This window comes from Drosophila biarmipes, chromosome 3R (genome assembly GCF_025231255.1).
Source record: "Drosophila biarmipes strain raj3 chromosome 3R, RU_DBia_V1.1, whole genome shotgun sequence".
NCBI lineage: Eukaryota > Metazoa > Arthropoda > Insecta > Diptera > Drosophilidae > Drosophila > Drosophila biarmipes.
The window spans coordinates 29,527,170-29,555,105 of record NC_066616.1 but is presented as its reverse complement, the minus strand read 5'-3'; the positions used below and the strand labels follow the sequence as shown (position 1 = coordinate 29,555,105).

The 27,936-nt window shown below is 45.4% G+C and overlaps 1 protein-coding gene across 4 annotated transcripts; it reads right to left on the bottom strand.

Annotated features, from left to right (window-relative positions):
* Positions 1 to 1,118: 1,118 nt before the first annotated feature.
* LOC108025435 (protein serrate) lies at positions 1,119 to 27,124 on the bottom strand. 4 transcript variants are annotated; one of them, XM_050888857.1, is made up of 15 exons: positions 23,922 to 24,540; positions 21,976 to 22,595; positions 18,675 to 18,792; positions 17,934 to 18,121; positions 14,091 to 14,145; positions 13,055 to 13,370; positions 10,212 to 10,345; positions 9,911 to 10,086; positions 8,452 to 8,692; positions 6,250 to 6,978; positions 5,599 to 5,793; positions 5,435 to 5,530; positions 3,634 to 4,005; positions 2,928 to 3,535; positions 1,119 to 2,780 (listed from the first exon to the last, which is right to left on the bottom strand). In XM_050888857.1, the coding sequence occupies exons 2-15, from the start codon at positions 22,207 to 22,209 to the stop codon at positions 2,025 to 2,027; spliced, it is 4,218 nt and encodes a 1,405-aa protein (XP_050744814.1). In that variant the 5' UTR covers positions 22,210 to 22,595; positions 23,922 to 24,540; the 3' UTR covers positions 1,119 to 2,024. The 4 variants fall into 4 exon arrangements, with proteins under 4 accessions (XP_050744814.1, XP_016951414.1, XP_043951529.1 ...); XM_017095925.2 differs by having other exon boundaries at positions 24,299 to 24,540; XM_044095594.1 differs by having other exon boundaries at positions 24,445 to 24,540.
* Between the last annotated feature and the right edge of the window lie 812 nt (positions 27,125 to 27,936).

Genomic DNA, 27,936 nt, shown 5'->3' with positions numbered 1-27,936 from the left:
TTGGGATAGCACTGTTCAATAACTAAATACAACACTTGAGCCGCCATGCACTGAAAATATTTTCAGGAGGTTTGCAAACTGAGAAAACACTACTCTCATTAATAAGAAAACCAAATATTCCTAAATTATTTTTGAACTGAAATAGATTTTGAATTTTTTTAGGAGACAATAAAATATTTTATTATGGTTTTAGTTGTACTTCTTAACTTTTGCCAAAACAAAAACTATCATAAGAAGTCTAAAAGCGAAATCTGTTGACTAACTTTATTTGTAACGCATCCATTTCAACCTTAATCCGTCGCATTCTGAAGCAACATGTATTGTTTTATTTTTTTCTGTGCATCAACGAACATAGGAGGACGAGAAGCAGCCACAATCAAGCGAAAATTCCTGGCATTTTCTGCTTCATTAACAACACACTCGTACACCCCAGAACCCGGCCATTTCGTTTTGTTCGAGCCGAGTTTACCGCTGACGAAATTTACGCACGTTGTGGCAGGAACCCCCGCCGCCTCCTCGGTATCCCCATCTGTGCGTATCTGTATCTGTATCCACTCCTCGGGGCCTTGATCATCCGCTGAGCTTAGTTTTGCGAGTGTGTTTCGGACCGGCTCTTTTTGGTATTTTAATTAGAAACCGAACAACGCAAAATGCATTGCTCGCTGGTCGATTTCGCTTTCTTTCCTCCTGGCCTTCTGATCTGCTTCGCCGGCTCCACCATTTGTGTCCCGATCCGCGATCACCTGATTCGGATCCGTTGTAGTGCCCAACTTGCATTTGGTTTTCACATTCAATTAGCGCATATTTCAAATGCGATCGCCGCAATCCCAGCCGAACATATTTCTCTTCGATCCCGACGAGTCCAAATGACAGGAAATGATGTCGATGGCAAAAAACGTCCAGCATAACCGCCTTAGACCATAAGAATGTTTCAGGTTTTATAAAAAATGCTTTAATGTTCAAGAAAAATAATGAACCTGTAAGAGTCTGATTTACTTGGAAATATTTTCGGGATTTTTAAAAATATTTTCACGCTGCACATAAAGACCTTAAAACTAACAAATACTTACCATACAAACCTCTTTTTATCTCCCCATAAATAAAAAAACATTGCATCATTATCTCTTTTACTATCTTTATTGATATTGCTTTATTGCTTCTAGATCAAAATTAAAATAATAAATAAATATTACTACACTCGTAGGTATAATACAATGCGAACTCGCTTGAATCTTACCCGGTTACACAGCTACCTAACTACGATCCTAGGTCTAGATTATTGCGTACACTTGCAAACAACTTTTAAAGTCTAACGCGTTGCGGATGGGTCTTATCATAATACTAGGATGCTATCTATAGACAAAATACAATAACGGTAACTGCTAATTTACAGTATTTACAGCTTATACATCTTATATAGCGCGCTGATCCTAAATGAGAACTATGTACAGCTTGTGCTAGCCAAGGAGTTACTATTTTTTATATATCTTGCATACTTTAAACGATTGTAAATGCGCGCCTGGGTTACACTAAATATCACACTGTGTAGGATGTTGCTTAGCGAAGAGAAGAGTTAGGAATTACACTAGCTAACTTTTATTTTTGGGTGTCCACAACGATATGGTTCTGCAAAAGTTCCTCAGCTCCAAACACAAAAAAAAATATGAAAGAATAAGGTGTATTTATACTTGTATTTCTAAGCTCTAATGTCATTCAAACTGGTTTCAATTTGAGATAAGATCAGGCACACAAATAAACTTGGACAAGTTTGATTAACTAGCTAAGTTATTTGTGTACCAATCTTACCTCGAAAGACTTGGAGTTTTGGGATAGTTGCTATATAAGATCGATTTCAGCAGAACCACTTCGCTGTGGGTTAACCCCTAAGCATAAATCTATCTCTAGTTTAATTTAAGCTACTAATGCACTTGGAAATCGCGCCCGTGCTGTGGCAATTGGAACTTTGAGCTGGCTGTGGGCGGCTGGTTGGTTTCTTGTTTGCTTGCTTGTTGGTGAGATCACGGCTAAACCATCACAGTGGTGGCAAGGACATCGGAGCCCTCCTCTCCGGAGGAGGGAGGCAGGGACTTGCAGTTGATCGACCGCTTGCCAAAGTCCTTGCGCGGACTGTCCAGCGAGCCCACCGTGTTCTTCCGCATATCGGAGTTCTGGGTCTTGTGCAGCAGGATCTGGGAGCTGCGCTTGTGCGCCTGCTTCAAGCCCGTGCTGGAGTCCAGCTCCCGCTCGAAGTCGCAGGGCGGGAATAGCGGCTGCGATCGGTGCAGCGCGGAACTACTCGCCGCCGAGGCAGCCAGTTCGGGAGCGGGATTGAGACTCAATTCCATTCCGGTGGCCGCCCTCAGGGAACTGGTACTGCCCTTCAAGGGATTCGTATATCTCCGCAGATTCTCCTCGTTCTGCAGATTATTCGACTTCTCCTCCTCGTGACGCAGTGCATCCAGCGAGGGCGTCAGGTTCATGCCCGAACTGGTGCGATAGGCCAGCCGCTGCTTCCAATACAGACTGATGAACACCGAGAAACCCACCAGGACTATAAAGACACCGCACAGCACTCCAATCAGCAGACTGTGGCCCGATCCATCGGCCACGCGGGCCGTTTCCAACTTGACCTCCACAATGGAGATCAGAGCAGCCAGCTTGGCGTGCTGCAGCTCCAGTTCCTTGCGACGCTGGATGCCGTTCAGCTGCCGGGAGCTCAGGAGCTCGCCCAGCAGGTACACCGCCACCGGCAACTGGGGATCGTTCAACTTGGTGGAGGACTGGAAGTATAAAGAGGAAAGATGGAGGTGGGATTTATTTAGTTATTGTAGATGATGGTATAGTATATATATATTCCTTTATGTATTTTTAAAGGAATATTGATAAACCCTCAACCCCTATTCATAAAAAAATATCGCAACACTTACCACAGTCAGTTCCACGGTGTCATTGGTGCCCGTCTTGAGATCGCAGAGCACCATGAGCATGCCCTGCTCCTGGGCAGATGAGCTGGGTGGCTTCTTGACCAACTGGGCTGCCAGGAGGACCCTCACCAAAGAGCAGAGTCCCTCCACGGAGGCACCCTTGCCCACTCTTTCCAAGGCCAGAAGGATGGTGAGCCGGGCGCAGTTCTCGTTGACCACCGCCTGATTGGGCCAGCAGCTGGACTTGGCCGGCAGACTGGGAGGCGCAACCCGTCGCGAAGGTTCCAGTGCTCGACAGTCTCCCCGGACATTGCAGGGCGTCGAGAGACAGGTTTCACTGAGTGCCGGCACACAGACCTCGTGCTGTTTGCAAACGCCGGACAGATTCGAGGACTTGGAGAGCGGATCCACCTTATAGCAGTTGGGCAATCCACACCAGAGATTCGTGCAGCGGGAGGTGCCATTCTCGCAGACGCAGGCATTGCAGTTTTCATCGTCATCGCTTCTTCCGGTCAGAGCAATGTCCAACCAGTTTTGACTTTGATTCAGGGCGGTGTAGGGGGAGATGGTGTTGCTCACGTTCATACAGGCGGACTTGGGATCCGAAAGTACTATAAGTAGAGATGAGAACAAAATATTTATAGTTATTTAAAAAATAAATAAAGATTTCTTATTAAACTGTTATATTTAATATCACAACTGGACTTACAAATTTCACATCGCACGCCATGTCGTCCTGGTGGGCAGATGCAGCTGTAGCCGCCAATGCCATCAATGCAGGTGGCTCCTCCCTGGCAGGGCTGCGGCGAGCACTCGTTCACATTGATGCGGCAGTCCGGGCCGGAGAATCCCTGGGCGCAGACGCAGCGGAACCAGCCCGCTCCCGACTCGCAGGTGCCGCCGTTGTGGCACGGTTGTCCGCGGCACTGGTCAATGGCCTCGGCGCAGAAAAGACCCGTCCAACCGGGCGCACAGCGGCAATGCGGCTGCAGAGCCTTGTCCGCCGCTCCGGGCATGCAGGTTCCGCCGTTCTGGCACTGACCGGCATAGCAGCCCGTGGCCCGCTCCGAGCAGCGTTTACCTGGAAAAATATAATTGATATATTTTTAATATAAATCATAATATAATATGAGCCCAGCAGTAATTTTCCTAGTATTTTTCCTTCTCAAAAACAAAAGACTTAGGCAACAAACCTGGTCGAAATGCAAGACTTTAAGAAGCTGTGCTTAGATCCCCTCCTTTAAATTGCCAATGCAGATCTTACAAAACTAAACGTTTTTACCCAAACTAGACTTCCAAGAAACGAAAGACTTAGGCAACAAACTTATTGGGAGTGTGGGAGTCGTAATTCATAGAAAGAGGATTGCCATGACCGCTTGGCTTGGCTCGAACTAATTGAAAAGTAAAAGTGTGCCGACATAGATCGATGTGGCTCTGTCTGTATCTAAACTGTGGCCGAATCTATTTTCATTCTCTGTATCTCCGTCTGTATCTGTATCTGTGACAAAAAAGCGAAACGCGTGAAATATGCAAATCGCAAATTAAAAACAAACATAAATCATGGCAAAGGTTCGGCCTAGCCGCGAGGTTGGCCCCCCTGGGAGTTTTGGCTGCCACATGTGGCAAATACACATTCGCCGGCTACGAAGACTGCGACTAACGCGCAGATATAGTTTTTTTTTCCATTTTTAAAAGCTTTGCGGCTCAGCCGCATTCGCTTCAATTTGAGGCCGTAATGACTGCCGACTTTCAATGTTCAAATAAATGCGACCGACTCGATCGTCTGTGTGAGAGCGTAGCGCTCGTAGCTCTTAACGTGGCCAACACTCATATGAGTGCGAGTCTTACTCGTCTCGCGCCCATTTAAAGCCCCCAAGCGTTGATAATGCGCCAGTCAGCCAGGCTTACAGCAGGTTTTTATGCCCTCGCGGAAGGAGTAGTAAAAACTACTCGCTGAGGCGGTAAATGTTTACTGGGATGGCTTAAAATAATTCTTGTTTATTACACCTAGTTGAAAGAAAAGTAAAGAAATTGTTAAAAAATAATGTTTTTTTAAGCTCTTTAAATCTCATATTATCAGAAATATTATATTATATTAGTATTACATTTTATTTTTTATATATATTATATATTTTTTAATTTCCCATTTTTTCTTTTCAATAATGCCTATCTACATAATACCTAGGAGAATATCCTCACAGTTGATTGACTATTGTTAAAACTTATGGGTATATTTTCTTTTATAACTTCTCCCCTTCTAAGGACCACTTTCGCTAATCCCCACTAACTAACCAGCCATTCCCAAGGGTATTTAGCCTGCGGCTTTCCACTTCTTTGGCCGTCTGCACTTGTTGCAACGCTTTGACGTTCACTTTGGCGGCCTGGCCGCTTAAAGCGCACCCGTCTCAAACGCGGCTCAGTTCGCCTCAGTTCAGCTGAGCTCATCTCAACGCGACTCATCCCATCATATCCCATACCATCCCGAGACCGAGACCGAGACCGAGACTCACCTGTCCAGCCCGACGTGCACTCGCATGTAAAGTCGCCGTCGCCGTCAAGGCAAATTCCCCCATTTCGACAAGGATTCGGCGAGCATTCGTTGAGATCTGCGCGAAAGTTAATGAGTTTGCCGTCTCAGGCGGTTTGGCAGTGGACGTGGATGCGGACTACTCACTGTGCTCGCAGAAGGTGCCGGTGTGGCCCACATGGCATTTGCAGAAGGTGCCCACGTCGCTCATCTCGCAGCTGCCGTGTCCGCTGCAGGGCAATCCGCTTGGCTTGGTCATCCTCCTCGTGGTTGTCGCCGATGTGGTTGTTGTCGTCGTCGTTGTCGCCGCTGTCGCAAGGCTGACATTGGCGAAGCAGCCCTCTGTTGGATTGGGGGACATGATTAGGCTTATTAACGCAGGGTTACACTTTGAGAAATTTAGCTTAGGCAGCCGAAATTTGAAAAATGGGCTGTAAAAAAAATACATTTCTAAGGGAAACAGTTTATTTAATCTTTTTGCTCCACTTAAATAACTACAATTCAGTTCAACAACTCAGTTATTCTTAAAATAAGTATCCTTAATTCACCTATTCTTCTGTTATTCTTTTCCCTGAAAAATCCCTTGTTTTTAATCATATAAAACAAAAACCTCAACTTAGTTTCTAACTGATCTTTAGCCCCACTTGTTTTCCCAGTGTATGCCCGCGGAATCTCGCATCCCTCGAAAGACGACAAAAAGCTGGCAATCTGCGATTGATGAGCTTAATGATGTCTTCATCGGGGCGAGATCGGTTCCCATGGCCTCGTGGAGGTCTGTGCTGTTCTATTTTTACTCACCGTTGCAGGGCGGCTGGGAGCAGAGCGGACGCAGTTGCTCGCAGTGCTTTCCGGCGCGATCTGGAGGGCAGTGGCAGTAGTAACCCTCGGGCGTATTGAGGCAGTGGCCCTGCAGGCACGGCGACGGAGTGCAGTTCTCCTTGGCCTCCTCGCAGAGGGATCCCGAGTAGCCCAGCGGGCAGATGCAGTTGAACTTGCCCACCATGTCCACGCATTCGCCACCATTCCGGCAGGGTGAGGTGGCGCACTCGTCGATATCCGTCTCGCAATCCCGACCCGAGTAGCCCGGGGCGCAGGCGCACTTGTAGTCGTTGACCAGGTCAATGCAGGTGGCTCCATTGCGGCACTGGCCCACACAGTCGTCCAGGTTCTCGGCGCATGTGATTCCACCCCAGCCCTCCTTGCAGATGCAGGCGAAGGATCCTGGCTGATTGCGGCACTCGCGGGCATTGATGCAGGGTCCAATGGCCATGGAGGTGGAGGCCACCGCACTGGTCAGGGCAGCTAGCAAAGCACTGCTGCTCAGATTGCTCCCGATGATGGCCGTGGCCGTGGTGGTCAGCAGGGCGTTGGCCGCCACTCCGGCGGAATGCGGCGCCTCGCACTCGTTCACGTCCACCTGGCAGACATCGCCGTGCCACTCCGGCGGACACTCGCAGCGAAAGCCGCCGATTAGATCGACGCATGTGCCACCATGCTCGCAGGGACCCCCGGCGCACTCGTCGATATCTGGAAAGGATGAGGGGAAATTCAAGCAGATTGTTTAAGTGCCATTCGCAGATAAAGTGCAAGCACTGAGGGAAAATACTGGAAGTTCATGCAAAATAAAAACCAGATTTACCCCCATCTACAGCTTGAGGGCAAGACTTAAGATGTTTTAAGAATCATTTGCTTCATATTTTAGAATATTATTTAGTTTAATATATAAAGTATTTTTACTAGCTTCATATTTAAACGATCGAATATATATTTTTTTTGAAAACTGAAAGCAATGTCTTAGGATATTTTTCAATTATTTTATGGTCCCAATACTTAAAAAATATTTAACAAAAATGAATTCTATAAATAACAACAACTCTTGCTGCTTTCTCGCCTTTTTCTCTAGGCTTACAACCACTTGGTTAATTACTATTTGATGTTGACTTAGGAACTCATTTTCTCTCGGTGAATGTGTTGATTTTGCTGTTGAGTTCTCGAGCAGCAGAAGCTTGAGCAGGTGGCTCTTAGCCCGGGCTCAAGTCATTGAACTGACTGGTGGCTGGGCATTGGGGTATTGGTAAAAAAAAGCAGCGAGCCTGCGTGCCCGGCTTATCGGTTGCCTGAAATCTTCAGAAGACGACGCTTCCTTCCCCTGCCCCAGCCCAATTTTTTGCCTCAACAGCAGCACGCAACTCATTTGTTTGCTTTACGGAGGGTCCGATAAGAAGGACACCCCAAAAATACAATTCTGACCCTTGGCTGGCCATTAGCTGCAAATAGGGTCAGATTGCCGATCAGCAGTTTGGGAAACTTTTAACTTAATTAAGCTTTTATGAAATTTTATTTTTGGAAAGTTGAAAGGTTTCGTATTTTCCCACGAAAAAAGAGTTTGATTAATACAGAAAAATATGAAATGTTCAGGTAAATCAAAAGAGCTTACAATGAAATTCAAGCAACACATGCAACTTGCAGTGACATTAACATCACAATCAAGCCATTGAAATTCCCATAAATAAAGACAGCTCTTGCCAAGGCCCTTAATTGGCAACAGCCAGAGCTTTCCATACCAAATGTAAATCCTTCAACGCCGACTCATTCGTTTTGGGAATGGCAACTCAATTAGCTTGCGGCTTATTGCATTGGCCAGCAAATAGTTTCTGGTGAATGTGTCGGTCGTGCTCCAATTGGAATGCAAAACCGAAGCAAACCAAATTCGCCTGGCCAACTCGGATTTGGACTCGGACCACCGTGGCACCAACAATCATAATAAAGCCAAAACAAAAGCCCAAGCCGGCAACAATAACAGCCTGTGCGTGCTACGTTTCATTTCATTTCACTTCATTTCATTTCGCTACAGCCAAATGCGTGTGTGTTCAATTGCATGATCGAGCGGCAACATCGGCACTTCCAACTAGCCACCTCCAACCACCAGCCAGCCACTTGGCCAACTGGCCGGGCTGTGGCTAATCGCGTGCTGCGGAATAAAATTAAATCAAAACTCACTTATTTCGCATGTCGGTCCCGTCCATCCGGCTGCACAGCCGCAAGTGAAGTCGGGGTCCAGTTGCTGCTGGAGCTGCAGGGAGCCCAGGGAGCCCAGTGCTAGTCCCAATCCCGAGGAGCTGCTGCCGTTCTGCGACTGCCCCTCCGGACGCAGGTGATCCAGGCTGCGCATCGAGCTGCGCCGACTCACCGGCCTGCCCATGTTGCTCCTGCCGAGCGTCGCGGTTCGTCGGTTGGACGGCTGGAAGATAACAATTACACTCGTCAAAATAGGTTCCACAAGTTATGTGCATAAAAACAAAGTGCCTAGACCTGATATTAAGTTAATAGATCCTGATTTAGTCGTGGGATACCTCATTATCTTTCAAAATATGCATAAGGAACTCCGAATTGGACCCCAAAACTGCACTACTAAACTCCATAACTTAAGTAATTGGAAACCGATTTAGACGGGAGATACCTTTATGGATTTGTGAATAAATTCTCTGATATTGTACATCAAATATATTTTTTTTAAAGAGTTTCGAAATTTTGACCCATTTTCATGTTCAGATTTTCCGTGTTTCCAGTGACTTTCAGAATTGGTACCAAAAACTGATCTTCTAACTTCTATAACTTGTGCAATTGAATTCTGATTTACACGTGGGATACCTCTATGAGTTTGTAGTCGAATTCCCTAATTTTTTACGTCAAAATATTACGATTTTTCGAGGGTCGACATTTTAACCCATTTTCATGTTCGATTATTCCGTATTACCCTTGGTTTTCCGAATAGGAGCCCAAAACTGTACTTCTAACTCTCATAACTTGGTTAAATGAATATAGATTTTAAAGTGGCATACCTCTACGAGTTTGTGGTTGAATTCTCTAATATTCTACATTAAAATACTTGCTTTAAAAGAGGGTCACAATTTTGACCCATTTTTATGTTGGAATTTTTAGTATTTCCGAATGCTTTCAGATCGGGAACCAAAAACTGAATTTCTAGATTCCATAACTTGGCTAACTTAATTCCGATTTAGTCGTGGGATACCTCTATAAATTTGTGGTTGAAATCTCTAATATTCTACGTTCAAATAGTTTTTAGAAAAGAGGGTCACAATTTTAACCCATTTTCATGTTAAAAATTTCCCTATTTCCAAGACCTTTCAAAATGGGAACCCAAAACTGCATTTCTAGATTCCATAACTTGGGTAATTTGATTCCGATTTAGACGTGAGATACCTCTATAAATTTATGGATGAACTCTCTAAGAATATACATTAAGAGTTTTCTTTTAAATTAGGGTCAATGTTTTGGACCATTTTCAATGTTCTATAAAATTCTAAGAAAGATAACTTGTTTTTTCCAGTGCCGCGTAGATGAGTGCCGAATGGGGGGTCCTCGTCCAGAGCGTATTAAATTATTTTATGGCACTGCGAACGAGTGCATAAATCTGGAAACTGGGATCTGGACTCACCTTGAGGGTGCATGTGCCGCCGTTGCGGCAGGGCCTGGTGGCACAGGGGTGCTCCACGATCTCGCACTGCTCGCCCGAGAGGCCCTCGGCGCAAGTGCAGCGGTATTTATCCGGAGCGGTGTTCTCGCAGGTGCCGCCGTGCTTGCAGGGTTCATGGGTGCCGCAGAAATTTAAATCTGTTCAGGGCACAGAAGAGCAGAGAAACTATGAAACATGTGCGTATATGTGAGGCAGTGGCATCGATATTATCGATGATACGCCTGTGCCCTCGCCCCGTTCCCCATTTCCACTGGTAACTCACCTTGGTCGCACAATATGCCACCCCAGTTGGTGTCGCAGACGCATTTCCAGGCGCTGCCGTTGCAGGAACCGTGCTTGCAGCCGGGATAGACCATGCACTCGTTGCACAAGGGACCCCTCCAGCCAGGTCTGCACCTGTGGATTAAATCGAATGGTGGTGATGAGTCTGGGCCCGCACTGGCTGATTGGTAAGGCGAAAGGTTAGCTCAAAGTTGAAGGATTCCTGGGAGCTTGGGAAAAGTTAGGTTTAGCTCTTGTTACAAAGTGGAGCAGCGAAGACCTTCACCGAAAGGTGATCCCCATTCGTTGGGGTATAAATAAGAGTGTTCAGGTGTGCATCTTGGGAAAGCAGATGAGCAAGTGTAACTTTAAGTACAAAATGGAGCGTAGAGGACCCTAGCTAAAATGCGAGCTTATTGCAGGAAAATATGTGATAGCATACAGATCTTATAAGCTATGGGAAACATATTTAAGAAAGGAAAAAGAGACTGTAGAAGAATCTGTTTATTATCTATAGGGAAAATCTAAATTGAAATAAATTTATTGAAATGAAATAGTAAAGTAGGACACTTGTGGCAGTTAATTATTCTTTGGTAAGTATTCTGTAATTGTAAGGAAACCCTAGCTTTTGATGGTGCTATAAAAGCCAAGAGAACATTGAAGGTTATCTACATCTTGGGAAAACATTGCCCCATTATTCATTCGGCGATTTCGACCCTGGTGTTTCCTTACATTTCAATTTGGCCTGGGAACGCATTTGGCTCTGGCCAACCACCGAATTGGGTCACTCTGAACTTTGGCCTTGATGCATCAAATGCTAAAGTGGCAGTGCAGCCAGTTGGCGGCAAATGGCCACTTCTGCTCCAGCTTGGGGCAAGTTAAAGAAAAAAAGACTGCGATTTTATCGCCGCAACACGCCAAAGTGCAGCGGGATCAAAGTTAGCCTGCCGGGGCATCGGGTATCCAAGTACCCGAGTATCCAAGTACCCAAGTATCGAGGAGTATCGAGTTATCGCCCGGCGAGGTGCTAACTCTACAAGCTCCGGGCATCACGTCATGCTCGGCGATAGTCGACATCGCCGTTCCATGGCGGTAATTTATGATTTCATTAAAACGGCAGCCTGTTGTTATCTGGCTGCGAATCGGCTCCTCTGGTTCTACTGGCCAACAAATGGGCCAGCAACGTGCAAACAGCAAAAGTAATTTTTCTTCTTGGCTTATAATTGTTGCGGCGAAGCGGAAATCTGCTGACTTTTGATGTTTTCTAGGCCACACTAATTATTGCTATTTGGAACCAGGACGAGAGGAGGTGGTGGATGCTGGATAGATGGCGGACGGACCGCACTGGACTGGAGGATTGGATGGGATGCCTGACGGAGCATCATGATGCAGTCGAGAAATGCAATCATGGCTCCGCCGGCTCACGTATTCTGTGTTACGCTGCTACATTAACAACGGGCAACAACCACTGTTGCCGCTGCAGCTGCAACAACCATTGCTGCTGCTGCCGCTGCAACTGCAACAGGAACCACCGAGGCACAAACGTTTTTTCGTGCTGCGGTCTGGGGTCTTGGAAGTGCACGGAGAAAAAAGAAGTGTAACGTAAATAAAAATGAGAATAGTACTAGAAATAAATTAAATAAATTATGATTTTTTAAAATAATATTTTATATATTTAAATCTATATTTAAATTTGCTCAAAGCTTTAATTCAGATAAAAATCAAAAAACTTTAAAATCTTTACTATTAAAGGATGAATCGTGAACAATAAAGGGAATTTAAGATTTAAAAAACATTAACTTATTTCTTAGATAGCTTTAAGATATGTCTCCTAACATATATTTCCCAATGATCTGAAGTTTTTTCCAGTACACTTGAGTCTAAACCTCTTGCTGTGCCAGTCGCTCCATGTAGCCAGCGTCTGGGCATGACCGCTCCAAAGGGGCGGACTGAAAGTACTACCCAGGAAAGCGGAGTAGAAGGAGCCAGAGAAGGAGGGAGATGGAGGACCAGGAGGAGTTCCTGGCCCGATCAGCGTTTGGCCATCGTGCGGGCGTTTGATTAGCCTGCTCTCTGGCCGGGAATCGCATTGGCACTGGCACTTGATTGCAGATTATATGCCTGGTTACAACTTTATAGCACTCGGGTTATCTCCCAAATGGGCAGTTACCGAGTGCGAACAATTTAATAAGGAATGCGGATTGATTGGGAAGTGGGGCGATGGGATCAGTGCATTGCAAGTGGCAGTTTATTCACATTCAAATTGAATGGCTATAATAAAAAATCTATTTTGTTTACTTAAGGAAAAGGATTATATAAATATATGTAATTTTATCTTTAATATAAGCTAAGAAATCAGATATCTGATTTTATCTTATATACCACTATGCCTAATTAAACCCCTAGATACTTCCCATCACAGCCTGCCCCATCGACTGATTGGCATTTTCCTGAGAGAAACGCTGCTGTCAATTTCACACATTTAGCCTCGAAAAAAGAGGCGATAAAGAAAAAGGCCGAAGACAGTAAAAAGCGCCCCATGTGAGCTATAGAACCCATTTCTGTGCCACCGATCTCGCGCAAAAAGAAAACCACTCTTGGCCATTATTATAACTGTGCGAGCGAGTGAGCCTGGCTCGGATGGCTGGGATGGCCCGGCTGTCAATGGCCAACCGAGTGGCGACTTGGAGGCCAGGGCCATTAAGCCGGCTCCAAAGTTTACTGGCCACATGCAAAAAGTGTCATAATCACATCGTTAAATGGGGTGGCTCGGGGGGTCGTAATTACAAGAGGTGTATAAACTGTATAGAGAAAAACAGGTAGGTAGTGGATGGAGCTACTTACTCGCATTCCCCTGGACGATCGCACTTGCCGTGGACGGGGTCGCAGCCCGCCTTGCAGATGGCCTCCTCGCAGTTGACGCCCTGCCAGCCGTTGAGACAGAGCTTCTGACCCTCGGAGCCGCAGGCATAGTGACCGAACTGATCGTCCCGCGGCCGGCAGAAGGTCGTGCAGGTCGTGTTGTAGTAGGTAACGGCGCATTGCACCCGGACACGGTAGGTGATCCGCGCGTTCCGCCCGATGTGGTCCAGCGTCTTCCACTCCGGCGACGGCAGTATCACGCCCGAGTATGATGTTTCCTCAATTAACCTCTCCGCATCTGCATTTCATTCGGGTTGGGTTGGCAGTCGGGTTGGGAGTTGGGATTCCGATTGGAGGAGCGACCCATGGCGACCATGGCATGACAATTGTTGTGGTTGTCGTCGGTTTTCGGATGCGAATTCGTATTCGTTGTTGGTGGCATCAACGTTGGCGTTCCAATGGAGTGTGGGCAGGGGCGTTCGGGAGGAGATTGAATGTGGGCAGGAGAATTTAGTTAGTTGTTGGCACCATTTCGGGCGCTTAAGGGTACACTGGGAGAAAATGAAAGACAACCTACAACTAAAAAATCTAATCGACTTTGTTCCCTATCTTGATTTTTTCATTGGTGGTAAGAGGCATTTGTTTATAGATAGATTTCTTTGTACAATAATAAACTAGGCATATATATTTTACTGGAAAAGATTTTTATAATTTTAAAATATTTATGAACCCTTTGGCTACTTCACCAAAGAGTTTCTTTTTGAAGGTACAAAATGCATAAAAGTATATTTATTCTCTTAGTCAAGTTTCTTTTATTTTATAAACGTGCTGTTCTTCGACTGATTTTCTCTGAGTGCACCCTTCTGCGTCTCGGCTTGCTAATTAAGCCAAATGCTTGGCTGGCAAACAATAACGAGCAGCGTGCAACAAGCGGCATGCAACTAGCAACCAGCAACTTGCAACTTGCAACAAGGGGCTGTGGTAACGAGCACAAGTCTGCAATTGCCACCGCACTTACCTGGATAGGATGTGTTGTACATATCCAACGCCTGCAGTATCAGCGTAAACGACTTCTGTAATTGAACGTGGAGAGAGGAGGGAAAGGTGGCATTTAGTTTGGAGTTTTCAAGTTTGACTCTAATGGACAGTTTAATCTCAGGCTGCCCGCCATGCAAATGAAGACAACGCAACGGCCGACAACCAAACAAACAAACAACAACGAAGCAACCGAGAGACCAACAACGAACAAAGCGATCAGACAACAAACAAAGCAAAGCTAAACACTTTAATTTCACGCAGGAGAAGCAGACTTTCTAAACAGACTTCAGTTCGGCCATGTCCATGTCGCTGTCCATGGCATTGCAATTGGCCAACACAAAATGCGAAAAAGCAACACAGACGCAGTTCTCTGGGATTTTTTGATTTGTTTTGTTTTCATACCCTATCTGAAAGATATTCTTATAATTTCAGTAAGTATGCGGAGGTATTCCTAACTATTAAGCCCAAAAAAAAAAGTATTTTAAGACGAGGTTTTTGAATTTATACACATTTATGTGGTATTTTTAATATATATTAAAGGGAATTTTCCAGAGCATTCACATTTTCGACCTTCGAATGCTGGAGTTCCCTTTGATTTTTTGCAACTCCGCCTTGGAATGGGTCTATAAAAAATGAAGATTCGCTGTTTCTTTTTGTAATTCCCGAGCTGAGCGCTCGTAGAAGATTTCTCGTTGGGCAGAAAGCAATTAAACGTCGACGATGTCTGGATGCCGCCGCTGGATGCCAGGAAATGCTCATTTAGCAGTGGGAGGCGGTGGCCAAGTCGATGGGGCAGCGCAAGGGGGATGCCCGTGTAATTGCCCTGGCGGCGCGACACTAAATCAGTCCAAAGCAGACATTGGCTAATTGCAGTCGGATCAACATCGGCGACAACAACTTGACACAGTTTGCAAATCCATCCATCCATAATTGGCCGCCTCGAATTTCCAGCTCCATTGATGTATGGGTTCTGTTCCGGGCTCGAGCTAAAATCATGATCCGTCTGACTAAGCGGATGTATGTGGCACATGGCAAAGCCAGCGGAAGTGTATCAATTGAAAATGGTGATGGTTTTGGATTTCATAGAATGCCATGCGAACGCCCAGACAAAAGCGAGCCAATGGCAAGAGGTTATGATCTATCTTAATAAAATGGTTGAAATTATTTTCTCTTGTTCATAAATCAATCAAATCAAGTAGCATTTAGCAAGCCAGTTCCTGAGGCCGTGAATTGGCCACCGACATGTTTACACAGTCTTGAAGAACCTTGCCCAAGCACTTTCATTAATGGAAGCCATGGGTTTACCAAAAGTGTTTCATCTCGAACAAAATGCTTTTTTGTGGGGGTAGCAAAATGGATCAAAAAGCCCACAAAGCAAAACGCACATGACTATTTTATTTGGGCAGTCATTCATGGATCTTGAGCGAAAAGTGGAACACAGGCACCACAAATACCACTCGAGATCGCTCAATGGCTGCGCACGCGCACTCCAGATCTTCAGGCCTTTGGGAACTTGGAAAATATTGTCAAGTGAAATGGAGGTTTCGTTTGGGGCTTCGAATGTTTGAGGTGAAGTCGGTGTTTGACAGTTACATCGAAGGCCCGCCGATCTCATATGATGTTTGTGATGATGTGTGCTCTTGAGGCCGGGCCTCAAGTATTTCCTAAGTCATGTTTATGAGTCTTAACATGCCATTCACTCAATCAGCAGCAGCTGCGGCAGCCGCATAAGAAGTCATTCAATAAAAAGTGGGACAATTGCGACCATATCGGCAGCTCTTTTTACTTGATTTTGTCTTTCGGTTTTTGAGGATTTTCATGGGTTTTGTGAAAGGCTTCTTGAGAGGGTGCCTCTCACACAAAAAGACCAACTGACTGACTGTCTGCAGGCGAATATTACGCTGGTGGTATGCAGAATTCGCCGGGTTCGGTTGGCTTTTTTCGACTCAGTCACATGTGAGCGGGCAGGGGAACTGGGGAAAAGAGCACTGGCAAAGGCACAAGATTAAAGCGAAACCAAAGCGAAGCGTAACGTATCGCCATCGCCATCGGCCGAGCGACAAGCGCGACAAGGTAATGTTCCCACGAAACAGGTTGTCCGCACTTCAGGCCACGACTTTGCCTGCCTCTGGAGCGGGGCTTGGTGGAGGCACAGAACAGGCAACCACCAGACGAAAGCCCCAAGCCCCAACCCAAGCCCAAGACTGGGACCAAGACCCAAGACCAAGACCCGGCTCTGACGCATGCCTGCTCCCCCACAAGCCCCACAGTCCCCTCCAGCCCAGCCACAGTCGCCCCTGCCTAATGTAAGCGGCGGCGCATGCGCATGCCGACGTCAGCGTCCGCGGCGACTGCGATTCTGCAAGTTCTACTGCACTCGAAAAATAATTAAATTAATTTGCGGTTCAATTACATAAATTCCTACGACTTTAGGCCATAATTTCATTAGCAATTTAATGGCATTTTAAAGTACTTGTAAAACTGTAATTAAAGGTGAGCTTGGTCCTAAGTTATTTTATAGAAAACTACTTCTTAAAGAATTAATACAAATAAATAACACAATTTCAAACTCAATAAATATGAATCAGATATTAGATATATAACGTAATTAAGAAATTCTTTGTGAAGAATTGATAAAAACTCTTCAATTGGACTTCATTTTATATTTAAATATTTAAATACTGTTAAAAATTATAGTTGCTAAAAGAAATATTATTTATGGTTTTTAAAACCCCTTTTAAATGAAGGAGAAGGCCAATAAAAGTGTATTTCATCATTAATATAACTACATAAATAAAAGCTTAAAGCACTTCATATGTATCTGAGCTCCATTTAATTTGTAGTACATTTAACATTTTTATCCAAGTGGTCCATCTTACCGATCGCAGTCGCATTAGTTTTGGTTTGGACACCGACCTGGCCAAGGCGTGTAATTGTTAACCAAGTTAGCTGCGAACACGGCCAAAACAGCAGCAAACAACGGCCAGAACAACACCCGTACATAACAACGAAATGAAAAAAAGCGAGCAAAAGCAAAACTTTAATTCAATTCTGCGACTACACCCAGTCAGGTTACATTTTTGCCTTAGCCGAGTTAAGAGCGGACCAGGCCACGTTTGTTTTATACGTTTCTGGGGCCATGTGTTTGCAGCATATGTCTGTCTGTTTTATACCTTCCCAGTTTGGCAGTCATAAGCCCGCATTATGCTCACTTAATTAACCGAAAGCCGCTTAGGAGGTGCCCGGCAAAGAAGTATAAAACATGAAACACAATTTTTAATTGCTTTTTTCGGCTACCGCGGGTAGAATCTCCTCTGACGAAGACCAAGATGATGATGGGTGCTTAAGGGTCTTGGGTGAATTGGTCGAAATGAGTAAGCCGCTTTTGCTGCTAACCTTGGAATTTTCACGCCCCTTGATTTTGGGGAATCTTGAGATTTTGGCCACAGGAAGTAAAGGGAATCTCTGCTCCTCTGTTCGGAAACCCCACATAGACTATGCCCCTCTGGGTTTTTCTTCCCCATTTCTTTCATAAACACATACTCTTATCAATCCGGCACGAGCTGTCGGCTCATTCACATTTCTGTTGCCGGCTCGACCTTATCGCCCATGAGCGTTCAGTTCAGCTCGGCTGCTCTCCAGGCGGAACCGAGCTATCTAAAGTCGAAAAACAATAATGAAAGCTGCCTTCTCCCCACGGAAAAAACAACGACGCTGGGGAAAAAAGAGTAGAGAGCTCGTGCCAAAAGCGTGCGTCTTACTATGGGAACATGGCATAATATATGGCATATGGTTTATGGTTAGTGGGAAATGGTGCACTTACCGTCCATCGGAAAGTAAAGGGCAGCACAATGGCTCCCACACCCGGATCGCTGAGCACAAAGCTGGAGCCACCCAGTATCTTGGTGGTGGCGTTGCCGAACGAGCAGCCCGTGGATATGCTGGCACCCTGCTCCGTGGTCTGGTACTCCTTCAAACACAGCCGGAATGCCGTCGTGCATGGCGAGCAGCCTGAAATTAGAATTCCAGCACGGGTTATCTCACTGTAGCGTATACTATAGACATGCAGAAAGATTGCATAATTGTCGGGCGTCGTAAAAAACAAGAGGGAATTCATTAGTACGAGCGCAAAAATTTGCAGAGTGCAAATTCTGCTGATAGGCCACGAGCCTTGACCGTCTATTTCGGGTGGGCAAGATAGGAAATATCTGAGAACTTAAGAATCCGGATGGATTTTAAAGAATATATCTCGTATCTAAAGAACTTATGAAGTTTGATTGAAATATTCATGAGATACTTTTGAGTAAAAGGAAAAGATACATTTGGTAATACTTATGATAGGATCGCATTTTGTAATAAATGCCAAAAAAGTAATAAAATATTTATAAAATACATTTTCATATTCTTTTATTTGATTAATTATAAAAAATATATAATTATGTTACTATTTTATGGGTCACAATATGGAATTTTTACGAGGTCTTAACTTTCTTTGACACGGCAAAGGCCATAAAAAATCACACACCTCGCAGTTGGGGCTTAATAAACTGGCACTTGGACTTACCTATCGTCTTGGTGGCCCTTAGTTCCGCCGGCATGCCGCAGCAATAGCCGTTGAGTAGATGGCTGTTGGTATTTGAGATTTCTAATATTTCCAGCTCGAAGTTACCAGCTGCGGATATCTGTGGTGGAAGTGGAGAACATGAACAAAATTAACGAAACTGCCAGTACATCAGCGTATTCCCAGATCCCAAATCGATCGAATCAATCATGCCCCAAAACGAAGCCCCAGTGAATCCCAGTACATCCCCCGCCCCCAGCTTACATTCCAAATCGAAAAATATGCTCAACACTTTATGGATTTGATCCCAGCTCGTTCGCTGGTTGTAAAAGCTAATAAGCCACCTAGGGCGCTCTGATTGGGCTGCGGTAGAGGTTTTAATTAAAAACAAAAATAGATGGATCGCTGCAAGAGTGGAGAATCGGTAGAGCCAGAGCCAGGCCCAGGCGAGTGGCAGGCAAATGAAAGGAGCCTGATAAATCTGGCAGCAAATGAAACTCGAAAATAATGAGAAATATTTCCCCGGCCCCTGGTAAAAGCGGCTTAACTGTTTCGGTTCGGCTCACTTAATCAAAACGAGGTATCCAGCAGTTTGTGTAATTTAGAATGCCTTTGTGGCCGTAGCCCCCAAAGTGGCCACAAATCAGGGGTCCATCGATAGGAGCATTTGCCATAAAATTAATAACACATTAGATCGCCGATCTTTCTCTACCACTCTCGGCCACAGAACGCTTCCACTGACAAATGGCCCGTAAAGTTTAACTATTCACCGGCAAATCGCTTATCATAATTTAGCCAAAGGAGCCGAAGGCTCTGCAAGTGGAAGCCGCAACCTGACCATCAACTTTGTATTTTAGGGTTCATTACCAGGCGGCCAGATGGGTTCTGCTTCGCGGAAAATATGCTAATGAAAACTCCTGGCCATCCCGGGGGACTCCTGCTTTTATGGTTTCATATTTCAGTGAATTTATTGTCATGGCCTTTGGTAGCTGGCAGTGTTGATAAGTTTATTAGAAATAAATTGCAATTTAGCTCAGCATCTTGGCTAACGGCACTGGCCAGTTTGCGAGCTGCAGGTGCTGCAGATGGAGCCTCAAAAAAAAGCAAAAGAGTAAAAATAAAAGGCCGACAAAAAGCCAAACTTGAAGCCACATGCATTGTTGATCATGCCATAGATCAATCAAATGCAGCTCCCTCCGAGCCCCGCGTTTTCGACCAGTTTGTGTATGGGTTTCTCTTGGCTTGGTTTTCTCGAGATTTCCTTTTGTTTGGGCCTCTGAGACGCGACTGCGACTTCTACTGGCAGCTCAAGCTGATTGGATTCTCAACCATCGATCGAGAACCGGTTCGTTCTGCTTACTATTTATTTATCACATTTCTTCGGGCAGGTGCATCCGCTAATATTCCGGACAAACTTTGACGTAATCAATTCGATTAGATAAACCGCCAGAAATGCTTAAGGAATTAGTGCTGCGGCGCCACACGTTTTACAAGGGCTGGGGATTTGGGGATATGGTTAATGGTAGACGCTTAATGAAGCCGACTTTCGGACTTAATGTGAAATTAAATTTTAATTAAGCCTGCAGTTGGCAGGGCCATTAACTTGGCCTGCAACGTGGGGGCTCTCGGTGTGCCAAGTCACTTCTTCTGATTTTGGGCATATTCCGGACTTTATGCATATTTCGCAGTCCGTTTAATACGCAGCTTATGATCAATAAATGTCAGCTCAAATGAGGGAGATCTTCTCGGGCTCACTCTGCTTTTTTGGCATCCCGACTTGGCATCCGAGTAACTGGGTTAATTTCAACTGACATGGCCATAAGCCCATGTGAACCGAGGCGATATTATCGCAACTGACTGGCTGGCCGGCTTTGCCTGCTTTTCCCTGGAAGTCGGCCATAAATCGCCGCTACAAAATATTTAACTTTTATTTACTTCATTAACAACTAAATAGTTGCACTCGGACCGCTGGACCACTGCTGCCGGCGACTTTTATCGCCTCGCTTACCCTAAATCAATGCAATGCCATACCCATTCCCGATCCCAATCCCAGTCCCCTCTTCCAAGTAGATAAATGTGTGTAATCAATTTGATTGCCCCACGGTCGGCATCTCGGTGTAGTCTTCTTGTTCTGGGGACTCTCGCATGCTCCTCGGATTCGGATTCTAATGTCTGGCTCTCGAGATCAGTGGCGTATTAATCAAATTGTTGTTAAGGCCCCTCGAGAGACCCCCGCGCGCAGAGCTCCGTATAACCTCCCGGCCAACGATTAATTTTTATGTATTTCTGAACCGTTGGCTGCCGTTCTTCTGCCCCAACTCCTCTTTTCGCCTCCTTGCCTGTTTAATTGCCGCTCGGGGCATCTCCGCTGGCATCTCAATACATGTTTAGGCACTTTGTGTAACACTTTATGACGGCTACACCCCAAAAAGTCTAAAAGACCAAAACTCCGGCGAATCCCGACTACCGTTGCCATGTGGGAACCTTTTCTGAGAGATGGTTTTCGGAGATAGAACGGCCCACTTATCTGGGGGATCGCTTTCGAGGGGGATCCTCGATGCCGCGATCCTATTAAACCTTGGCTCGGAATTCTCGTTCAGAGGCTTTTTGTAGAAACCCAATGACTTTATTTAAATACCAGTTTAATGTTTCAAGCTTGGGTAATATTTTGGGTAAGTGCAGGTATCAAGTGGCTGGAAAATTAATGGCTCTTGTGCATGGTAACCGAACATATAGTTTTTTTTTATTATATTCTGTAAACTGGTGTTAACAACTTCATTTTTCGAGGAACAAAAACATTAAAAACCATTAGGAAAATGTTTTAAAATTTAACTGATACTTGTTATTCAATACTATGTTATTTTCTTACCTCCGGTGTATTGTTTTCGATACTATTTTTAATATTTTAAAATTTGTTAAAAATTGTTTATAGCTATGAGGAATTTTATATCTTCCGTCTGAGATCGTTCTAAAAACCCTTCCTATATTGACTTAATTTTGATTTACTGCTTTGCGAAAATCCAGCGTAAAAGCTCTCATTAAACAAAACTCCTCTGGATGCTGAGTTGATAAATCACTCAAAAATAAACCCAAATCATCATTATTTACGTCCCCCATCAAAACTTTGCCCTCAGCTATTGCCAATTCACATGGGTTGAATCAACTTTGCGTTTGTAGTTTTCTTTTTTTGGATTTTTGTTTTCTGCCGAGACACTACACCCGCATGTATTTGGATCTGGGATCTGGGGCTTTTTTCGATTATTGCTCTGGGGTTCGATTGCCTTTTGCATGTTGGTTTGCTTACCTTATGGACTAACAGTATTAAAATTAAAGCAATTAAGTTGCAGGCAGACTTTAATGATCGACAATCGCGGATGGCCGATGGCAGGGCAGCGATTTTGGGTTCCCGGTGCCGCGGACGCTGCCTTCTGGTCGCCGTCTCCTGGGGCATTCTCAGGCTGTCGGCCGTCGATTCTATTGTTGATTCCGCCAACGAGGTTGGTTTTCGCCGAAAATGTTTCCTAAACATTTTGTGCATTCTGGGGATGGGCTCTCTGGGTCTAGATGGAGTTTGTTTGCGCTTCACTTCGTATCGCAGCACCGCACTAAAATGTAAATTCGTCGCTCTGGGGGCAGCCCTAATTAGCCCATGTATGCAGATTTCAGTGCCTTTGTCCAAGTTTGCATGCACTACACTTGTTCTGGGTGGCACTGGTTTGATTCGTTTTCTGGAAACTGTATCATTTTCTCCACTCTGCCTTCCCCACTTTTGTATTTTTTTTGTTGATTTGTTAATGTTGTTATCACACAATTATTTATTATTCATATGTGGCGACTTCTAGTGTGTACTCTTCTCGTTTGTTTTGTTCACACTTAAAACACTTCCACTCGATGATAATGGGCGATGATGTTTTGTAGATGTGGCTGCAACAATTGTCGAACGAAATGGAATTGAAACGGGCTGCCGGGGAAATCTATTTCACTGTGCACCATCAACTGAGCTAATTGACACGCAGTTCCAGTTGCGGTTGCAGTGGCAACATCGCTGCTGCAGCAGCAAGTGCAGCAACAAGTGCCGCCAGCGACCGCAGCAACATTTACTCTTGCCAGACCGCAAAGAGCTGCAAAGAGCGGCAACGTGCAGCAAATGCAAATGCAATTCAATTTATGTTAATTTAACGCTGTTACTGCTGCTGCATTTGCTGCCTCTGCTGCCTCTGCCGCCATGGAGCCGTGTCTTTGGCCACAAACAATTTGCATCTTGTGCGCATATTAATTTACAGATATTTTCACTCTTGCCCACATTACTCATTCCGAGCCCCCGCTGCCCCCTTCCAGTGGCCTTTGGCCCCTCATCCCGCCCTGGTTCCTCCTGCCCGGGTGTTAATTGTCCATTTAATTAAGTAATTTGCTTGGGGGCCTCCTCCCGGCTTGGCCTGAAACGGAAGTCGTTGACTTTGAATCGAAACCCAGATGCTGCCGCTGCTGCAGGGCATGACCGGAAGTGGCTTTTGCAAGTGGATGATGCAGCTAGGCACCTTCCCCCCCTGACTCTCTGCACTTTCGCTGGGCAATTTGCAAAGTGATGTATGAAGTTCTGGAGGCTGTCGTATACCCTATATATAGATACGATATTTTTATATACCCTGATTTATCAAATAATTGGTTAAGCAGTTCCGAATATTCTTTGAAGCGTGCTAAATACATAATTCCCTAAGCATTTGGTACACCATTTAATGTGAGGCAGTGCATGGAGCATTCTCATCGCTCTCTGCTTCAGGGGCTTTCCCAAGCTCGTACCACCCATTCAGAACCTTACTGATTTCACTATCTCGCTTTTCTCCCCCAGCACAAAGAGAAAAAAGGGGTTTGATCTTAAAGAAATATATTTTTTTAAGATGATAAAATATATTTTTGAATATTTTTTATAGTTAGTAAAAGACTTTGACTATTTATTTGTAGTATCCCAGCTCTAACAAACTGCATATAGTTCCTCTAGAGATTTCTTTCCGTGTGCCCATTATTATTTGTATTATCTCCGCGCATTATGAACTAGTTGGCTGTTTTCATTCTTTCTCCCTTTCACTTGGCATGTTTCAATTCCACTTCGTAGCCCGAGTTCGTGCTATGCTTGTGACCCTGTGCCGCCCGCCTGTGTGCGTTATCAATGGAGCACACTGTGGCCACCGATTCGATTCCCCGGAATGGGGCACTCGTGTATTCGCATATTCACATTGTTTGCACTTTTACTTTTTCCTTCGCCTTTGATTAAACACAATTTTTTACGGCATTGTATTTTGATATATTAATGTATTGTATTGTATTTAATTGAAAGGTATTTCCGCTTTCTTCGCTCACACATCGCATGGATATGTGTGCGGCTCGGGATTTAATCACTGAAAACACACACAGAAAATGTCGGCTGATTGTCGATCTTTCGATTTGCTTTTCTTCCACATCCACCGAGCATCTCAGTTGATTGCTCTTCATCATTCGCTGTAATCAGCAAGCAATTTAATTCGATTGCGGCACATTTAACACTTTCACAATGGCTTGGGTTCGGGTTCGGGTTCGGCTTTGAGTTCGGGTTCACAGTAATCCAATTCGAGAGGTATCTTTGGGTTTACCGTGGGCAGAAAGGGGGCTCATCACCGCTCGAAGCACGGCGCTCGACTAAACGCGTTAGCCGAATCCTGCGGCATTTCCAGCCCTCGAGCAGCATCCACGGGGCGGAGCAAGTCACGCGAGAGCGTTGTACTGGTGGTGGACTCACAGGTCTTAAGAGAACCCCGAACCGCGCTGAACTGCCGAAAGCGCCTCGAAAAAGTGGTGGCAACGACTTCCGCTGAGTGCTGCGTGCGCTTCAGGCCTCGACTGACGACTGATTGCCCCTGGGCACAAGCTCGCCCAGATCCCAGGCCAGAGATCCCCAGAGCTTGGCTCGCACCGCTGCGCTCTGCTCTGTTTTCTCTTCGGAGAAAACCAGTTTGCTCTTCGGCCAGTGCTCTTTAGCCAGCCGCTGATTGGTCGCACGCCGTGTATATAGCCCCGGGGCCCGGAATCTGAATCTGCATCGAGGAATCGGCAGTTAATGGAGTTGCTGCCGCTTCGGCTGCTGCACGCATGCGCGCCCGAGGCTCAGGGCTGCTGTTTTTCCTCGAAGATTCGACGATTCCAGCTTAATTACGTCTCTATGAGTGCACTCTGCTGCTCTAGTTATAGCAGCCCCCAAAGGGACTGGCAATTAACACCTAATCTGGAGGAACTCTCCCACAATCTATATATTTTTTTTTTTTTTTGGCTGGGAACCAGGTCTACACGATAAAAATGAAAAGCTAGCCAATTATGAGAACCGCTCAGACAGAGCGGCGACTGCCATCCAATTATCTGCTGGCCGAAAGTGTATAAATCAAATTTAAATGCAACTGGCCTATCAGCGCAGCCAAAACAAAAGACTTAAGCAACAAACTTGGCAATTACATGCGGCCAACAAGACAGGCGGCAGCATCTTTGTTGTTGCTGCCACTGCCACCGCCGCTCTGGCCGCTGTTGTTAGCGGCTCATATTTCTTGAGGCGCATATCTAAATATCGAATCATGTTGCTGATTTTCCATTGTCTGGCCTGCCCACCACCGGCCCAACAACAACGGCTTGCAACAAGCTGCAACAACACATAGTAAATCTCATTGTGCCGTTGTGACATGACTCTTGTTCGACAATAGATAAAACAAATTGACTTGGTGTGTGCCCAAAATGTCTTCTCTAGTCTTCTCCCGCGACCATTTGGGTCGCTGCAGCCTCTATTTGGTGGGCGTACTGGTGCTGGGCAGCGGTCTCGCCAGCAGCTCCTTTGTCATCTTTCCTGGCCTGCCACAAAAAGCTGGAAAGAAGCGGAGAAAAACTGCACTACAATGCCCATTATCAGCTTACATATCTGCGACAAGAGACCCCAGAGCGGCAATTGTAGGGGCCACCGAGACGGCACAGCCAACGGCCACGTTGTCCAAATATGTTGCAAGTTGGTGTTATTCTTCACACGGCATCATAAATTTCACGTATAATTGACGCTTTCGGTTATATCAAAATTGGCTAAAAGGCGACGACCGGCTTTGCGTTGGTGGTCGAGGCTTACTCTAGCCCCTGGAGACTTCCCCTCTCTCTGGCCTCCCCTGAGGTATTATATTTTCGCTCACTGGGGCTTACATTGTTTTCGTTTTGATTTCAACTAATAGCAGACAACATCTTACAGGTGTCTTTGTGGCCATCTCCCATAACTTTTTTGGGGGACTGTAATTTTGTGTTGGCGGTTTGTTGGACACTTGTTCGGGTTTAATGGCATTTCTTTGTTGGGATTAGCTTTCGTTTTCTTTCTTTCGGTTTTTTTTTTCGGCCACATGGAACAGCTGCAGAAGTGGTGCAGCGCGGTGGCACAGATCCATAAAATCAAGCATATTGAGTAATCAAAATGTGGAACCCACCCTCTTGAAGAAGGGTCACCCCCTCGAACCCTCGAACCCAGGAACCCACGAACCCTCGTCGACCAGTTGGGCGAGTTCATTAAACAAACAGGCAAATATGTTGGCAATTTCAACCAGTTGGTTTTACACCACTCAACATTTTATGACAGATTTTTCAAGTGTTTTTTCCGCCTCCTCGTTTTTCTTTTTATTTAATTTTTTACTGTGCTGCAGCAGCGGTGGCGGTTTGCGGTTAGTGGTTTTTGGTTAGTGCTTACTGCAGAGTGGCCGCCCTTAGCCGGCAGAATCGTTGCCTTAGGTTAGTTGTTTATGAAGGCTTTTATTGGCACTGTGCTGGGTCACGAGATTTATGGGCCGTATATTTGGCGAGAAGTTACGGACACTTGGCAGAGCACTTGAGCCGAGGGACCGGGAATTGAAAGTGGGTTCAGCGGGGGCAGCAGTTTTCACAAAAACGAGCGCAATATTTACTTTAAAGATCTGCGAATGTTGGCCTAAATGGCACTTCGCACTATTAGGCTAAGTACTGAGAGGTTAGCAAATTCGGTACAAAATAGGGGTGGCTGAACTGGAAGAAAATAATCGGATTTTATTGAATTAAATGGATGTGGATAGGACTAAGGGTTGGGGTTAACAATATCTTAGCTAATCTATCTTTAGGATCAAGGAACGATACAGATTTCGTACCTGATCTAAATGTAAGTAAAGAAAATCTGTTAAGTTACAGTTTTAAATTACAAGTTCTTCGCTTAAAAAATGTTTTTAAATTAAAAAACAATATTTTTTACTTGATCTATTGAAAAGATTTTATATTAAGACAACCTAATAGCGACTTCCCTGATGATCGATCGATAGAAGCTGAGAACACAGCCTTCTGTCATCCCCGGGCTTTCCGAACTTACCACTTTCGGTTGTGCAATCAACAGACTTTTCACTGCGCACCATCCATCAATGTGGCCACCTGACCCGACCCGGCAATTTGTACCACCTTACTCGAAAAAAATCAAGGCACTTGTGAACTTCACACATGTTCAGCCGACGAGCAGGAAAATAATAGAGGTACGCCCCATTTAACCCGAAAAAATCCACCCCTAGGCGCTCCGAAAACAAAATCCAATTGCAAAATCAGTAAGGCAAACATGTTTCGGACGCATCGCATTATGACACGAACAAAGGCGATTAATTAGCGGCCATGGGAGGGGGATGAAAACCAAAAGATCTGCAAGATACATTTATAGGGATCGCAAATCGGGGAGGGTTGAGTTTCGATTGCGGCGACGCGAGCGAGTAATCGAGATGGCTGCGCGTGCTCATGTCTTTCGCCAAGATGCGCAACTGTTAACCACTGATATGGCGATTTCCACGGCGATTGCGGTGCCGGGCCAGGGAAGGGCTAAGGAGCTAAGGCAGGGCAAGGAGTCCTCATATCGAGCCCATACTTTAACCCATACACGTGCATATGTCATTTTTATAGCGCTATACGTGTTTGCCATAAATCCATAACAATATGACAAGTACAAGTACTTTAGCGGCAGCCTCTCTCATGTGCAACATGTTTGCACGTTCACGCCACCGCCAGTAGGCAGTAGACCAGTCGCAGTACCCCGAATCCAGCACCCAATCCCAGGTATCCCAAGCGTTGCAGAGACGCCCTGGACCGACTGCAACTCCATCTCCAGCTCCAGCTCCGAGTGGGACACCTTGCCTTCCATTTGGCGATTGCGATCGCACTGCGGTCAGGATGATCTGCATGCCGTGCTCCTCATTTGTGCCGCGGCTGCTATGTT